The sequence below is a fragment of the Fusarium falciforme genome, chromosome 10 (genome assembly GCF_026873545.1).
Source record: "Fusarium falciforme chromosome 10, complete sequence".
NCBI lineage: Eukaryota > Fungi > Ascomycota > Sordariomycetes > Hypocreales > Nectriaceae > Fusarium > Fusarium falciforme.
In genome coordinates, this window is record NC_070553.1 from 533,955 (window position 1) to 551,145 (window position 17,191).

At 56.1% G+C, this 17,191-nt stretch overlaps 2 protein-coding genes across 2 annotated transcripts in view; one reads left to right on the plus strand and one right to left on the minus strand.

The window, feature by feature from the left end:
• NCS54_01208500 (Cyclosporine synthetase) overlaps positions 1 to 14,836 on the minus strand; it is a gene marked incomplete at both ends in the record, with an annotated part of 45,834 nt that extends 30,998 nt beyond the window's left edge. The window contains one exon of the mRNA XM_053157334.1: positions 35 to 14,836. Coding sequence (XP_053013309.1) covers positions 35 to 14,836 — 14,802 coding nt within the window. The remainder of the gene's footprint in view (positions 1 to 34) is intronic.
• A 583-nt stretch (positions 14,837 to 15,419) lies between these two features.
• On the plus strand, positions 15,420 to 16,653 carry NCS54_01208600 (Alanine racemase; the record flags this gene model as incomplete). The annotated part of the gene is made up of 2 exons (XM_053157335.1): positions 15,420 to 15,501; positions 15,584 to 16,653. The coding sequence occupies 2 exons, from the start codon at positions 15,420 to 15,422 to the stop codon at positions 16,651 to 16,653; spliced, it is 1,152 nt and encodes a 383-aa protein (XP_053013310.1).
• Between the last annotated feature and the right edge of the window lie 538 nt (positions 16,654 to 17,191).

The window sequence follows — 17,191 nt, forward strand, 5'->3', positions numbered from 1 at the left end:
GTCGGTATCGCACACGGTCGCCGGTGCGATATACCCTGACTTGCTCGCTGCCGTTGACTGTCAGTTGGATGAAGCGGTCTGCATCTAGCTTTGGATCCATATAGCCGCGGGCGAGACCGTCACCAGTAACAACCAGTTCTCCCATGACTCCAGCTGGCACGAGCTGCTGGTTTTTGTCCATGATGTAGGCTCCGGAGTTGCTCACAGCACTGCCTATGGGAACGCCGTTAACGAAGGTGTCGTTTTCAGCAACGTTGTAGATAGTGCTCAGAATCGTATTCTCCGTAGGACCATACGCATTGAAGACGCCCGAGCCAACGAGACGTTGGGCCTGGAGAGCATCCACGCTATTGAAGCGATCACCAGCAGCAAATAAGATGTCGAGCCTGCTGATCATGTCTGGGGCTTGAAGCAGGCACTGCTTAAGGAGCGAGGGCGGCAGCATGGCACCGCGGATCTCGTGTTCCTGGAAGGCTTCTTGAAGAGCCTGTGGATCAATCGTTGTGAAGTAGTCGATACACACAATTGCGCCGCCATTGAGCAGCGGGGCATAGATCTCCCAAGACGAGGCGTCAAACGCCAAATTGGAGATGTGTGCTATGCGAGCTGCTGCGGGCTGCTTGGCAACGACGTTACTGTTCTTCACCAACCGGACAATGTTGCGGTGCTGGACCATAACACCCTTCGGTCGTCCGGTAGAACCAGACGTGAACATGGCGTACGCAAGGCTTTGCGCAGAGGGTCGCTCGACGGTAGGCCCATCTTGAAGTGTGTCGTCGGTGAGTGTAGTCAAGGTATCACAGATGGGCACGAAATCGATGCCCGCTTCCTGAAGCTTGGGCGGCGTAACGTTTGCGCCCAGCAGAATGAGCTTGTTCCCGGGTAGCGACGATACAATGGCATCGATGCGGGCAGCAGGAGCCTTGACATCCAGAGGTAGGTACGCAAGGTTTGCCTTGAGGATTCCGAGGAACGCGATGATCGTCTCGCAAGACCGTGGCGCCAACACCGCAATCAACGTGTCAGGGCTGAAGGAACGGTGACGGAGCCAGCGGGCGACCCTGTCAGATTCCCTGTCGAGCTGGGCGTAGCTGAGCTTCTCCGAGCCATGTATCAGTGCAATGGAATCGGGGTTGATCGAGACCTGCTCATGGAACACATCAACCACAGAGGAATCGCGAGGATATTCTGTCTTCTGGACATCCAACAGGCCCTGTCTTTGCAGGTCGACGATTCCATCCTGAAGTGGTAGGGTACTGATAGGCACATCCGGACCGTTCAAACCTCGGCGCAGAATTTCCTGGAATAGTGAGAGAAGACTCTGGACCGAGACTGCTTCGAAGAGATCGGTTGAATAGAGGATGGAGCCCTCAAGCTTGCCATCTTGCTGGAACAGGTGGAATTCCAAATCGAACCGAGTCGTGATCTCCGTGGGAACAACCTCGCTGTGAGCGTTTTCCAGCTTCAGCTCACCGAGGTTCTTCTGCGAATGCACCGCGAACATGAGCTGCACAAGTGGATTTCGGGATGCATCTCGGGAACCGGGCAAAAGGGTAGAGACGATCTTCTCGAACGGGACGTCCTGATGGGCGAATGCAGCTGCCGCCGTTGACCGGACCTGCTGCACCAGTGACTCAAAGGTCTCGTTCTCGTTGACGGCAATGCGTATACATTGTGTATTGACGAAGAAGCCGATTATCTGCTCAAGCTCAGGTCGGTTGCGATTGGCGATTGGTGTCCCGATAGTTGCGTCTTCGGAACCTGTGAGGCGATAGTGGGCTGCCCGCAGGGCCGCAAGCAGCACCACGAAGGAGGTGACGCGATGGACCCGGCAGAATTCCTCCAAGTTCTTGTACAGTGTTCCCTCGATCGTGACCGAGATCTCCCCAGCCTGACCAGAGAGGATCGAAGGCCGCGGCAGATCCGCGAGCAGCTCAGCCGGGGCACTATCTGCAAGTTGCTCGACCCAGTATTGCAGCTGACGCTCGTGTTCGTTTTCTTGAGCTGGCTTCTTCTGCCACAGAGCAAAATCGCGATAATGGATCGCGAGGGGTGTGGTCTGCGATAGGGGATCGTGGCCTTTGACAGCCGCGGAATAGAACTGGCCCAGCTCTTGGAAGAGAACATCCACAGACCAGCCGTCGGAAATGATGTGATGCATGACGATAGATAAGATGTAGTCGCCTGGCCCGAGGCGCAGTAGAGCCACGCGCCATCCGGGCTCGGTTTCCAGGTGGAACGGAGCAGTTTGCTCCTTCTTCAATGTCGGGAGATAATCGCCGTCGCCGTCGGAGAGATCAATGATCCTCAGGGTGTCGGTGACAACTGGATTGACCTTTTGCATACCGACGCCGTTTTGTTCGTAGAACGTGGTGCGGAGGAGCTCGTGACGTCTCTCGAGGGCCAGCAAGGCCGCGGTAAGAGCATGAACGTCCAAGGCACCGCGAAGACGGACGGCAAGGGGCATGAGATACCATGTTGCACCAAAGTTGAGCTGGTCGAGGAACCAAAGACGACCCTGGGCAAACGACTGAGGCACCGGCCCGGTGTATTTGGTCGAGACGATGGGATCATGAGGCGCTGATCCCTGCTGCACTATGAGAACAAGGTCACAGACTCGCGGATGGTCAAAGATCTCCTTGACGGAGACGTGAGTCTCCAGTCGGCGGCTAATGCGTGCGGCTAGCTTTGTTGCCATGAGCGAGTGGCCACCGAGATCGAAAAAGTTTTCCATGATTCCGATATCAACCCCTAGGACGTCTGAGAACTCCTGGCAGAGCACCCTTTCGATCTCTGTGCGCGGGGCTACAGGAGCAGACACTTGCTTCGCCTTGGGTACCGTCTGAGCCCGTTGGGCCAACTGCTTCCGGTCGACCTTTCCATTCGCGCTTAGAGGTAGCTTGTCAAGAACCATGATCTGGGCCGGGATCATGTAGGCTGGCAGGAGCGTCTGGAGTCTCTCTCGGATCTGCCGCTCGACGCGTCGAGACTGTGCTCGGTGCAGCGGGTGGTTCGTCAGGGTTTCTTCTGGTCGACCCTGGTGGTCGGTCAAGAAGTCGACCAACACACGAGACGACCGTGGTGATAAGTCAAGGTGGTGGAATACGGCGTCCAACGCGCCATTTTGAGACCACTGCCGCGCGCAGCTGATCTCGACCCGGAAGCCTGCCTCTTGTGCAACGTCGACAAGATCGATCGCGGAGAGGGAAGCCACTTTCACGGCATCCGATCGAGCAGCCGAAAGCCATGAGACTCTGTCGTTCGAGTCTTTGGCGTCTCCGCTAATGTTGTAAACCGATTCGCAGATGGTCCGCTCGACGATTGTCTTGCTGTTGGGAATATTGGCGATCGCAATGTGGTCGGAACTTTTGGTGCCCTTGAGCAGACGGATCAGGGCATCGCGATCCATCTTCGTCGCGGCAAAGTCGACCCAGGCGCCAGGACTGACCCTGTGTGCCGGTTTCTTCAGCTCATTGACGTGCAGAACAGCAGCATATCGATACGAGCTCAGCTCGTTCGTGGCTCGCATTCTCTTGGGGAGAATCTCCACATCCTTGATCTTCTCTACTTGCGTCGCCAGGGAGGTGAAAAAGGCCGGATCAACGAGCAGTTCGTCTTCAGACTCTTCCATTCGCGCAACCTCCCGCTGAATCTCGGCCTTTGTTGCCTTATCGCCCAGTGCATGAACTGCGCGAGCGACAAGGAAATCCCTGTTGATAGCGTGCGACCTCATATCACCAAAGAAGATACGCTCCACGCCAGGGACCTTGGTAAGATCTCTGACCAACTGGGCGAGATATTCTTGACTCGGGAAGTATTGAGCGACCGAGTTGATGACGACGAGGCCTGCGTGCAGATCGTCTCCCAGCCGGTCGATATCAGTTGCTGTTCCAACTTCAACCCGGACCTTATCCTCAAGCCCAGGGAATGACTTGGCGGCCTTGTTGACAAACGCGGTTGCGGATGGCGATGGCTCTAGGCCAACGTAGCTTTGCAGACCCCCTACTCTGCCGAGGTTGAACAGAATCATGCCAGTTCCTGTGCCAACTTCGAGTACGTGACCAGGGGGTTGGGAATCCAGAAGTGACCGCATCGTATCATCGAGCCACTCCTGCATCTGGCTCTTCTCGATCAAGCTGCCATCATACATGGAGGTCCATGACATGAAGTCCCGTCCAAGGCTTTGCTGGTCGATGGCGGTGATATCTGCGTATGCAATGCTGTCGAAGTGAGTCTGCCATTCTTGGACCTGGTTGCTAGACTCATCCTCTCCAACATCAGCGACTCGGGCGGCCACGAATCCAACCATCTCCAGGTCTTGATTTTCTTGAGATTGGGTGACGACTGCCGCATCAGTGACCAGGTCGTGGCTCAGAAGAGCAAACTCGACCTCAGCTGGTTCGATGCGGTGGCCGCGGATCTTGACCTGGTGATCGATACGGCCGAAGAATTCGATCTGCAGGTCTTTTGGTCGGAAGCGCACTCGATCTCCTGTGCGGTATGCCCTGACTTGTTCGCCATCGATATCAACGTTGATAAATCGACCAGCGTTAAGAGAGGAAGTGGTGTAGCCTCGAGCAAGGCCGTCTCCAGTCACGATGAGTTCTCCCATTGCACCAGGGGGGACGATTTGCTGGTTCTGGTCCATGACAAAAGCTCCCGAGTTGCTGACAGCATGACCGATGGGCACACCATTGACGAAGGGGTCTTCGGTAATGGGATAGATGGTGCTCATGACTGTGTTTTCCGTTGGGCCGTAGGCATTGAAAGCTTGCGTCTGGACGAGCCCCCTTGCTTTGGCAGCATCAGAAGCATCTAGCCTATCACCACCAATATAGAGAACGTTGAGGGCTTTGATCAGAGCGGGTGAGTTGTCGAGGCACTGTTTCAGCAAGGCTGGAGGCAGCAGAGCAACATTGACGCGTTGGTCGAAGAAGACCTTCTCGAGCGCCGTGCTCTCCAAGAGAGTGAAATAGTCGATACACACCAATGTGCCTCCATTGAGAAGCGTGGTGAACACCTCCCACACGGAGGCATCGAAGGCAAGATTCGATATGTGGGCCATGTGGAAGGACTCTGGCAGCTTGGATGTGATGTTGGTCTGCTTTGTAAGACGTACGATTCCACGATGCTCGACCATGACACCCTTTGGTCGACCAGTCGATCCAGATGTAAAGATCACATACGCAAGGCTTCCTGCGGTGGGCTGAGTCGTGGCCAGCCCGCTGATGTCGTCGGTCTTTGCGTCGGCGAGAATCTCTGTGATCCGGATCGTCTCCGCTTCAGCCATCCCCTCTGGAATCGGGGTCTCTGCGCCCACAAGGACTAGCATGGATCCCGACACCTCCGAAAGGATGGCCTCAAGCCGAGACGCAGGAACATTGACATCAAGAGGCAGATATGCAAGGTTGGCCTTCAACACACCGAGGATAGCCACGACTGTCTCGCACGAGCGTGGTGCCAGGATCGCCACGAACGTCTCAGGAGCGATACCTCGCCGAGATAGCCAGCAGGCCACCTGATCCGACTTCCGATCCAAGTCGGCATAGCTCAGCCGTGTTGATTCATCTCTCACCGCGATGACATCAGGGTTAACCGCCACCTGGTGTTTGAAGATCTGCACCACTGAAGCATCGGACGGATAATCAGTTTGCTGAGGGTGCAGCAGTCCTGTGCTTCGGAGGGACTCCAGCCCACCATCAAGCTGCATGGAGGCGACGGGCATATCGGGCTCGCAGAGGCCTTTCTTCAGGATGCCTTGGAAGATGTTGATGACGCTCTGTATAGTCTCGGGCACGAAGAGATCAGCTGCATAGACGATACTACCCTTCAGCCTCTCGGCCTCTTGGTATAGATGGAACTCGATATCAAATCTCGTGGTCTCAGCAATGGGGATGATCTCCTCCTCGATACCCTCCAGACGGATCTTGCCAAGATTCTGCTGCGAATGTAGAGCAAACATGAGCTGTACTAGCGGATTCCGAGAAGTATCGCTCGATCCGGGCAAGATGTTTGAGACAATCTGTTCGAAAGGAACATCCTGGTTGGCATGTGCAGCCAGCGTCGTTTCTCGAACCTGGTGAACCAACGTTTCGAACGAATCCTCTGTATCGACGGTGATACGCATGCACTGTGTGTTGACGAAGAAGCCGATCAAGCCCTCAAGCTCCGGCCGGTTACGGTTCGCGATAGGTGTGCCAATCGTCGCATCCTCAGTCCCGGTCATACGATAGTGCGCTGCGCGAAAAGCGGCCAGCAACACGGTAAAGGCTGTCACCTGACGGACTCGACAGAAGTCCTGAAGCTTCTCGTAGATCAAGCCGTCGACGACCACCGGGATCTCGCCCGCGCGGCTGGAGAGCATAGGCGGTCGCTTGAAATCGGTCAGCAGCTCGGCTGGTTTATTATCGGCGAGCTGCTTAGCCCAGTATGCAAGCTGCCGCCGGTGCTCTGCGACTTGGAATGTCTGCCTCTGCCAAGTCGCGAAGTCGCGATACTGGATCGAGAGCGGTGCGATCTGGGCCAAAGGATCGTGTCCGCGAAGGATTGCTGAGTAGAACTGGCCGATTTCTTGCTGGAAGATATCGACAGACCAGCCATCAGAGATTGCATGGTGCATCACTGTCGAGAGGATGTGCTCGTCCTCTCCCGTCTTCAGTAATGCTAGTCTGAAACCGGGCTCAGAAGCAAGATTGAAGGGTGTCGTCTGCTCCTTTTCCAGTATCTTCTGGATAGTGCTATCTTCCTCGCCCGAGACATCGATCACCCTCAGTTCCTTGGGGGCAAACGGATGGATGACCTGCATGCCGATACCTTCCTGTTCGATAAAGGTCGTTCGCAGTGTCTCGTGGCGCTCCTCTAGGGCCAGAAGAGCGGCAGCGAGAGCAGAAACAACCAGAGGCCCTCGCAGCCGGACTGCGAAGGGCATGAGATACCATGTGGCGCCGACATTCAGTTGATCGAGGAACCAGAGTCGGCCTTGGGCAAATGATTGTTGGACTGGGCCGTCATAAGAGGTCGGTAGGATAGGGTTGTGCTCCGTGGTATCCTGCTGGATTGTGGCTGCCAGATCGGCGATAACTGGCCGGTCGAAGATGTCTTTGACTGCGATCTGGGCATTGAGTTGTCGGCTCAGGCGCGCTGCGAGCTTTGTGGCCAAAAGAGAATGTCCTCCGACATTAAAGAAGTTATCTGTGATACCCACTTCGACGCCGAGAACATCCTTGAATTCCTTGCAGATGATGGCTTCAATAGCATCCCGAGGAGCCACGAGTTCGGAGCTCGGCTTAGCCTGCGGCGTGGCCTTGGCTCGAAGGGTGAGCTCTTTGCGATCTACCTTGCCGTTCGTGTTCAGCGGCATGTTCTGGAGAACCACAATCCGGGCTGGGATCATGTATGCTGGGAGCAATACTTGGAGCTGCTCTCGGACCTGTGCTTCGATCCGACGGCTCTCAACCCGCTGCAGGGGCCGGTTCGTCAGGCTTCTGGCCCGTTGGCCCTTGTAGTCGGTGGGGAAATCGACGAGCGCGCGGCTTTCGTTCTCGGTGGGCTGGAAGTGATGGAAGCAAGCATCGAGAGCGCCGTTCTGGGACCTTTGGCGGGCCCAGCTGACCTCGACGCGGAACCCAGCGTCCTCGGCCAACTGCACGAGTTGATGCACATCAAGGGATGGACACTGGCTCGCCTTCTCGCGCGCGGCTGAGATCCAGGCGACTCCATCGATTGAGCTGTGTGCATCACCGCCGCCGTGGTCATCGGCCAAAGACTTGGCGATGTGCCGTTCCACGATAGTCTTGCTGTAAGGGATGTTGAACACAGCGATGCTTTCGGCATCTTTGTTCTCCTTCAACAGTCGAGCAAGACCCTGTCTATCCATCTGGCTTGAGGCGAAGTCGATCCAGGACTCTGCATTGATCTTGTAAATCGACCTGCTTTGATTCTGGTTGTGGTTACGGATGTGCAGAACCGCGCCGTACCGGTATGAGCTCAGCTCGTTGTTGACCTTCATGTTCTTCGGCAGGATCTCAACATGCTCTATTTCTTCCGGCAGAGATTCCTTGAGTCTCGTGAAGAAGGCAGGGTCGACAAGCAATTCCTCCTCCAGTTCTTCCAACCGGGCCACCTCCTGCTGCACTTTAGATCTCGTCACCTTGCCACCGTGCGTGTGGACCGCCCGGGCAACAAGGAAGTCTTTGTGGGTGGCATAGGTTCTCATGTCTCCGAAGAAGATACGGCGAACACCCGGAATCCGGACCAGGGCCTCAACCACCTCGGCGAGGTATTCTCGGCTTGGGAAATACTGGGCCACGGAGTTGATGATGATCAGATCCGGGCTCAAGGCGCTGAGCCGGCCCGTATCCATCGCCGTGCCAACATGTACTTGAGCCTTACCCTCAAGGCCTGGGAACGTTTGGGCCACCTTGTTGACGAATTGAACCGCGGATTTGGAAGGTTCCAGTCCAATGTAGCTCTTCAGCCCAGCTTGACCGAGATTAAACAGAATCATACCGGTGCCGGTACCGATTTCAAGCACGTGGCTAGCTGCTTGGCCGTCAAGGAAAGTGCGCATAGTATCGTCAAGCCATTCCTGCATCTCCCTCTTGTCAATGAGCGTTCCATCGTACATAGAGGTCCAGGATGTAAAGTCTCGGCCGAGCGTGTCTTGATCAATCGCCGTGATGTCCGCGTAGGCCGTGGTCTCGAAATGGCTCTCCCATTCCTGGACTTGGTTGCTCGACTGTGCTTCCTGGAGAGTCTCGTTGTCTTGGGCGGTGATGAAGGCCACCATCTCGGCTCCCTGGTTGTCTTCCTGCGTGTGTGAAACGACAACAGCATCGTGCACACCGGCACTGCTTAACAAGGCGTGTTCTACTTCGGCGAGCTCGATGCGGTGCCCTCGGACCTTGACCTGGTGATCCATCCGACCAAAGAACTCAACCTGGCCATCCTTGGGCCGGTAACGAGCTCGGTCACCTGTGCGATAGGCCCTGAGAAGTTGGCCTCGAACAGTGACATCAACGAACCGGTCGGAATTAAGAGCCGGTTTGGTGTAGCCACGAGCCAAACCATCTCCAGTGACTACCAGCTCTCCCATCACGCCCAACGGCACAAGCTCCTGATTCTGGTCCATCACGTACACCCCAGAGTTGCTAACGGCTCTGCCAATTGGCACACCATTAACAAATCGTTCTGCGTCAGCAATCGGGTATAAAGTGCTCATGACCGTGTTTTCCGTTGGGCCATAGGCATTGTAGACCTCTGACTTGACTAGGGCTTTGGCTAGAGCTGCGTCCGCTGTGTCTAACCGGTCTCCTCCTACGTATAGGAGGTCAAGAGACTTGATGGTAGCAGCTGCATCCGTGAGGCATTGCTTCAACAGGGCGGGTGGGAAGAGTGCAATGTTGATGTGCTCCCTGAGGAATAGTGCCTCCAACGCTTGAGCATCCAAGATGGTAAACCTGTCGACGCATACAAGAGAGCCTCCGTTGAGAAGGGCTGTGAAGACCTCCCATATCGATGCATCAAATGCAAGGTTGGACATGTGAGCCATTCGGAAGGTCTGCGCCGGCGGTAGACTGGATAGAATGTTGGTCTGCTTCACAAGGCGCAATACTCCGCGGTGCTCGATCATCACACCCTTGGGTTGACCAGTGGATCCGGAAGTGAAGATGACATAGGCGAGACTGCCTGCGGTTGGCTTGGGCTTGCCATCACGCGAGCTGGCATGGCCGACAGGGCTCGTAGCATCGGCAATCCTCACGATCGAGACCTCTGGCGACTGGCCTTCCGGTGTTGGCTCACCTGCTCCTAGGAGAACCAGCTTTTCGCCTTTCACCTCGGCCAAGATGGCGCGAAGACGCGCTGCTGGCACATTAACATCGAGCGGTAGGTAGGCATAACCAGCCTTCAAGATGCCGAAGAGAGCAATGACGGCCTCGCACGAGCGTGGTGCGAGCACTGCCACAAGGGTTTCGGCTGGCAGCTGTCGCTGGCGAAGCCACGCTGCCACCTGATCGGACCTCTGGTCTAGTTCGGCGTAACTCATCCGCGAAGATGAGTCGACAACAGCTGTAGCATCGGCGCTGAGACGAACTTGCTGTTGGAATACGTCCACCACAGACATGTCGCGGGGGTAGTCGGTCTTGACCATGTGCAGCAAGCCCATCCTGTCCAGCTCGGGAATGCCGTCGGTGAGTGGCATTGTCATGATCGGGGTCTGTGACTGTTGCAATCCGCGCCTCAGGACCTCCTGGAAGACGCTGACGACGCCACGAATAGTTTCGGCTTCGAACAGGTCGGCAGCGAATATGATATCACCGCTCAGCTTGCTGGCGCCTTGGTGGAGATGGAACTCGATGTCGAACCTCGTCACTTCTTCTGCTGGGATCACCTCCTCTTGGGTCCCTTCCAGTTGGATCTTGAAGAGATCCTGCTGGCCGTGCAGTGCAAACATGAGCTGCACCAGAGGGTTCCGGGATGCATCTCTCGAGCTGCTCGGCATGAGGCTGGAAACGACCTGTTCGAACGGGACATCCTGATTGTCCTGTGCGGCTGTAGTCGTCGACCGAACCTGCCGGACCAACGATTCAAAGTTGTCGTTTTCATCGATCGTGATACGTATACATTGTGTGTTGACGAAGAAGCCGATCATGTTCTCAAGCTCAGGCCGATTCCGGTTCGCGCTGGGGACACCAATAGTCGCGTTATCAGATCCCGTAAGCCGGAAATGTGCTGCACGGAAGGCTGCGAGTAGGACAGCAAACGACGTGACTTGATGGGTGCGGCTGAAGCCTTGAAGAATGTCGTATAGAGACCCCTCGATGGCAACGGGGACCTTTCCAGCCTTTCCGGATAGAATCGAAGGCCGCGGGAAGTCTGTCAGGAGCTCTGCCGGCGTGCTGTCCGCAAGCTGCTTGGTCCAGTACTCCAATTGCCTCCGGTGCGCTGCTTGCTGCTGGCTGTCTTGCTTCTGCCAGGCCGCAAAGTCGCGGTATTGGATCGGGAGTGGCTCGACGCGCGACAATGGGTCCTGGCCGCGTAGAGCTGCCGAGTAGAACTGGCCCAACTCGTGTCGTAGGAGGTCGAGAGACCATCCATCCGATACAATGTGGTGCATGACGATCGACAAGATGTGGTGGTCTGCCAACTTCAGCAGCGCCACTCTCCAACCTGGCTCGCGAGTCAGGTCGAAGCGTGTTGACTGCTCCTTCATCAGTGCCTCATGCGCGGCAGTGCCGGATTTCTCTGATACATCAATCATCCGCAGCTCCCCCATAAGACTGCCGTGGACGACCTGCATGCCAACCCCGTCCCGTTCCTCAAAGGTTGTCCGAAGAGTCTCGTGCCGTTTCTCCAGCGCGAGCAGGGCCGTTCCCAGCGCATTCACTTCGAGGTGGCCTCGTAGTCGTACGGTGAGCATCACATTATACCATGAGGCGCCGGTGTTCAGCTGCTCAAGGAACCATAGACGGCCTTGGGCAAATGACTGCTCCACCGGTCCAGTGTATTCTGTCGTAGGGATGATGCTATATACGGTCGAGCCGCGATGGATCGTGGCGGCGAGGTCAGCAAGCATCGGCTGCTCAAAGACAGTTGCTACGGATGCTTGAATGTCGAGCCTCTGGCTGATGCGTGCCGCGAGCTTCATGGCTGTCAAGGAGTGACCACCCAGGTCGAAGAAGTTATCGGTGATGCCAACCTCGACACCAAGCACACTCCTGAACTCCTCGCACAGCACGGCCTCGATCTCATTGCGTGGGGCGACGCGCTGTGAGACCAGCTTGCTCTTCTGCACAGTCTTGGCCGACTGACCCAGCGCCTTCCGGTCGACTTTGCCGTTGGGGTTGAGAGGGAGATGGTCGAGCACCACGATGCGGGCCGGTATCATGTAGGAGGGCAACAACATCTGCAAACGCCGGCGCAGTTCACTCTCGACGTGAACGGCGAATTGGTCGTTCTTGCTGCCGTCGGGAACGTGGCCGTGGCCGTTGCCGTTGATGTTGAGGAGGTGATCAGGGAGCGTACCCTGCGTGGTAACGAAGGCAATCATCTCAGGCTCTTCATCCTCCAGTCTCCGGATAACCACTGCTGCATCGCGTACTTGGTCGTTGTTGAGTAAAGCGTGCTCTACCTCGGCTGGCTCGATACGGTGGCCACGGATCTTGACCTGCTGATCCATGCGGCCAAAGAACTCAATCTGGGCACCCTTGAGGCTGTATCGTGCCCGGTCTCCCGTACGATAGCCCCGGATGGACTCGCCGTTGATCTGCATCACGACAAATCGGTCCTTATCCAGAGCTGAATCGGTATATCCTCGAGCTAAACCGTCTCCAGAAACCACAAGCTCCCCCATCACTCCGGGAGAAACCAGTTGCTGATCCTGATCCATGACGTAGGCGCCCGAGTTGCTGATGGCCCGGCCAACGGGCACCCCCGTGACAAACGGTGAAGCCTCGGAGACGCTGTAGATGGTACTGACGACGGAATTCTCGGTTGGGCCGTAGGCATTATAAACACCATGCTTCACCAAGGACTTTGCATGGAGGGCGTCACGTCGGTCGAAGCGATCGCCAATGGCGTACAGGCTATCCAGGCCCTCAAAGATGGCCGGTCTGTCGGCGAGACACTGCTTGATCAGAGCAGGAGCAAGGAAGGCCACACGAATACCCTCCTCAGTGAACACAGATTCTAGTGCCTTGCTATCCAGCGTGACAGAGTGTTCGATACAGACAAGAGTGCCGCCATTAAGGATAGGGGTATAGATCTCCCATGTTGAGAGATCGAAAGCGATGTTGGCCAGGTGAGCTGTCGGCACTGCTGCCTGGACGGGCGAAATAATGTTTGTTCCTTTCACGAGGCGTACGATACCCCGATGCTCGATCATGACGCCCTTTGGCTTGCCAGTCGATCCCGAGGTGAAGATGACGTAGGCCAGGTCAGTCGCCGAAGGTTTTGCAGTCGCCTGTTTCCCTGCAAGCCCATTCATCTGGGACCCTTTCAGGGCATCGCTGATCCGCAGCATTTCAACATCGGGCACATCCACCTTGGGTTGGGGCACATTGCTCCCAAGCAGGATGAGCTTGTGCCCGTCCACGGCCGAGAGGATTGATTCGATGCGTGCCAAGGGGACGTTGATATCGAGAGGCAGATAAGCCAGATTAGCCTTGAGGATACCGAGGAAGGAAACCATGGTCTCGCAAGACGGAGGAGATAAGACGCCAATCAAGGTCTCCGGCTTGAGCTGCCGCCTGCGCAGCCACGCGGCCAGCTGATCTGACTTGTGATCCAGCTCAGAGTAGCTCAATCTTGACGAAGCGTCGGCCACGGCTGTGGCGCTTGGATTCAAGGCCACCTGCTCCTGGAACATATCAATCACGCTCGCCTCGCGGGGGTAGTCGGTGGTCCCGATATCCAGCAAGCCCATGTCCCGGATCGCGCCAAGCCCATCGGTGAGCGGCATCGTCGTCACATTCACCGCAGGCTCCGAGATGCCACGGCGCAGGACTTCCCGGAAGATGGAAACCACGCTGGAGATGGCTTCTGCGTCGAAAAGGTCCGTGGAGAACAGCACGTTTGCATCGAACCGGCCATCTCCCTCAAACAGGTGCATCTCCATGTCGAATCGTGTTGGGACCGCACTCTGCAGAGTCTCAGCCTCGAGCAACCCCCACCGGGCTCGGCCCGTATCCTCGGCGGGATGCAGAGCAAACATGAGCTGCACAAGCGGGTGTCGTGATGTATCTGTCGACCCAGGCAGCAACGCAGACACGATGCGTTCAAAGGGGACGTCGCGGTTGGCATGTGCCTCTGTCATGACGGACATGATCTGCCGCAGCACCGACGCGAAGGTGTCGTCCTCATCGAGCACGACTCGCATGCACTGCAGAGTGGCCAAGGGAGCAACCATGTGCTCCAGCTCCGGCCGGTCGCGGTTGGCAACGGGCGCACCGATGGTTGCATCCTCGGCTCCGGTGAGGCGAAAGTGCGCTACGCGAAACGCTGCCAGCAGCACGGCGTAGGCGGTTACTTGCTGGGAGAGGCAGAAGGCCACAAGTTCTTCGTATACCGATCCTTCAATCGAGAAGGAGATCTTGCCAGTTTTGCCAGATAGGATAGCTGGCCGGGGAAGCTCTATGAGGAGTTCGGCCGGTGTGTTGTTGTCGAGCTGCTCGATCCAGTATCCGAGCTGCCTTTCCTGCTCAGCGACTTGCTCGTCCTGGTTCTGCCATGTCGTCAAGTCGCGGTATTGAATGGGAATTGGACCCAAGGGACAGGCCGAGATCGATTTCCCCTGCGAGGCGGCCGCGTAGAGTTCTCCAAGCTCCTGCTGAATAATGTCGAGAGACCGGCTGTCCGAGATGATATGGTGTACAACAATGGAAAGAATATGGTGATCCTCGGCCACCTTGAACAGTGCAACTCTCCAAGCTGGCTCAGACTCTAGGTCGAACCTCATGGTTTGTTCCTTTGCCAGGAGTTGGGCCAAATCGCGGCTCGAGGCATCAACAATCCTCAACCCTCTTTCGAGACCCGAGGCGTGCACAACCTGTACGCCCACGCCATCCTGCTCCTTGAACGTCGTTCGGAGCGTCTCGTGGCGCTGCGTCAGAGCGCGCGAGGCAGCGTTCAGCGCATCGATGTCGAGATGGCCCCGGAGTCGGATCGCGGCCGGCGTAATGTCCCGGCTCGCACCGAGCTTCAGCTGGTGAAGGAACCACAGTCTGCCCTGGGCAAAGGATTGCTCGACAGGTTCGGAGTACCGGTTTGAAGAGATAATACTTGCCCGAGACGGGTTGGCAAGGCGATCATACGCCTTGTCTTGCCCGATGGCGCTCATGTTGACCAAGAAAGCAAAAGGGCTCGGTTAGCTGGCAACGATTGTCTATCTGTTAGTAAATCTAGTGTAGTCAGTATGTACAAACCACCTGGTGAAGTTCGTGTAGCTGCTGTAGTTTGCAATTTCGAATGGCTGGTTGCTGAGTTGCGGCGGGTCCTGCTTTGTGCTGCCACCAGAGGTGTAAGTGGCTCGTAGGTCGAGTTTTCGGACAGTTGCACGGCACAGAGGGCACGTAGCTACTTGTGTCCGATAGAGAGTGTATCTCCTGATTTTGTGTTGGTGCTTTTTTCTTTTGTCCAAATTCGAAGAGATGTTCCAGGAAAGAGGAAGTGACTGAAAGGAACAGAGTTGAGTTTGCGGTCAGTAGATGGAGACTTGTAAGGTAATCTGATAGCCCAGGGGATCGCCTCGTCGGGGTTTCCACAAATTCCAAGCTATACTACTCCTTTTACTCCGTATTACCTCGTTAATAATCCCTGATGAAGGATTCGAAACTTGGTCAGACTGTGTGGTCCATGTAGCTCATATCTGGAGGCCATCCCAGCCGATTCTCCTGCATTCTTCTCGCTAGATTCACATCACCATGAAGACTTGCCCTATACTGGATTCCAAGGCACGTCATTGGGGAGATCCTACGCTCACTGGCTCAGCCTTTGACTTCAGGAGTAAGTTATCAAATCGATTCTTTGTGGTTGTCCTATGCTATCCTTCCCTGTTACTAGAGCTGACAGCTATCTGATGTTGCAGGTGATGCTATTACTACACCATCCCACGGGATGCTGGAAGCAATCGCCGGGGCCACGCTCAATGATGATGTCTACGGCGAGGACCAGCTAACACGGTCCTTCGAGGAGCACATGGCGAGCATCTGTGGCAAAGAAGCAGCTCTGTTTGTTGTATCCGGGACCATGGCCAACCAGATTGCCTTGGGAGCACTGTCACGACGATGCACAGGTGTACTAGCAGATGCTACCTCTCATATCGTACATTTTGAGGCCGGTGGCCTTGCCGGTCTCTCCGGGGCATCCATCCAGCCCGTGCGGCCGGCGAACGGGCACTATCTCACCCTTGATGATGTGGAACGACACGCAGTGGCCACCAACATGATAGAACGGTTGCCCACCAGCATCATCAGCCTCGAGAACACGACTCACGGCAGCATAATCCCGCTGCAAGAGCTCCGCAAGATGAAGGCTTGGGCCGACGAGCAGGAGATCGCCATTCACATCGACGGTGCGCGGGTATGGCACGCCGTGGCAGCCGGGGGCGGTACTCTAAAGGAGATCGCGGCCTGCTGCGACGCCATGACCCTCTCCTTCAGCAAAGGGCTCGCAGCACCGATAGGATCGGTCATCGTGGGCCCGAGGGACCTTATAGCAAGGGCGAGAAGACTGCGCCAGAGCATCGGCGGCGGCGTCCGCAAGGCGGGGGCCATTGTGGCTGCGGCTTGGCAGGCCATGATAGAGAATTTTGGTCCCGGCGATGTCGACACGCGGGGCATCATCCAGAGCACACATATCTTGGCGAGAGCGGTGGCCAACATGTGGACCTCCAGAGGTGGTCTGCTTCTCCGCCCGGTCATGACGAACCTTGTCTGGCTCGACTTGAGGAGCGCTGGTCTCGACAAGTCCAGACTGGACACGGCTGCTCAGCACCGTGACATACGGATCAGGGCACCACGCATGGTCCTGCATCACCAGATATCAACCGATGCTATGCGACGACTGGAGGCGGTGTTCGAGGAGGTTTTGGAGAAAAAGGCAAGCCAAAGTCCGTTACGGTCAAGAGCGGAGCGAGCAGGTCTAGAACGCCTTTAGTCGAACTAGATACCCGGAGTTGTTGGGTCATTGCTGTTGGGCCATATTTCATGGATCAAGGGGGTTAATTACTGACTATCTGGGGTTCATCCATCCTTCAATGCCCTTGGTTGTGGGCAAGATCGGCTATAACCCAGTCTTGTTTCTATTTTTAGTCACTGCTGATCCTATCGGGCCAGGAAGCTTAGACCATCGCGCCACGGGACATGATCCGTGCTTGACAGCATATTGCCTAAATCAGCAAGACCCCGCAAATCAACCCGGCCCTCTTTGCTTGTCTCTTTTTTCGCGTCGGGTGTATCCGTAGACATGGAGTAAATCCAAGGTGCCTTCCGCTTATACTGATCTATTGTGCGCATTTCAGAGGGCGGTGCATGCCTCTCTCAGCGATGTTCCTGGAATAATCGCCCTTTGAAACTCATCACTGACTGGTCTGGAATCGACGAGAGTCAACCGCAGATTCTGCCCCGAGCACGGAGGCAGACACAATGCTTCATTCCACAACAGAACAGAGCCGCTCCACGGACGGCCAGTTCGC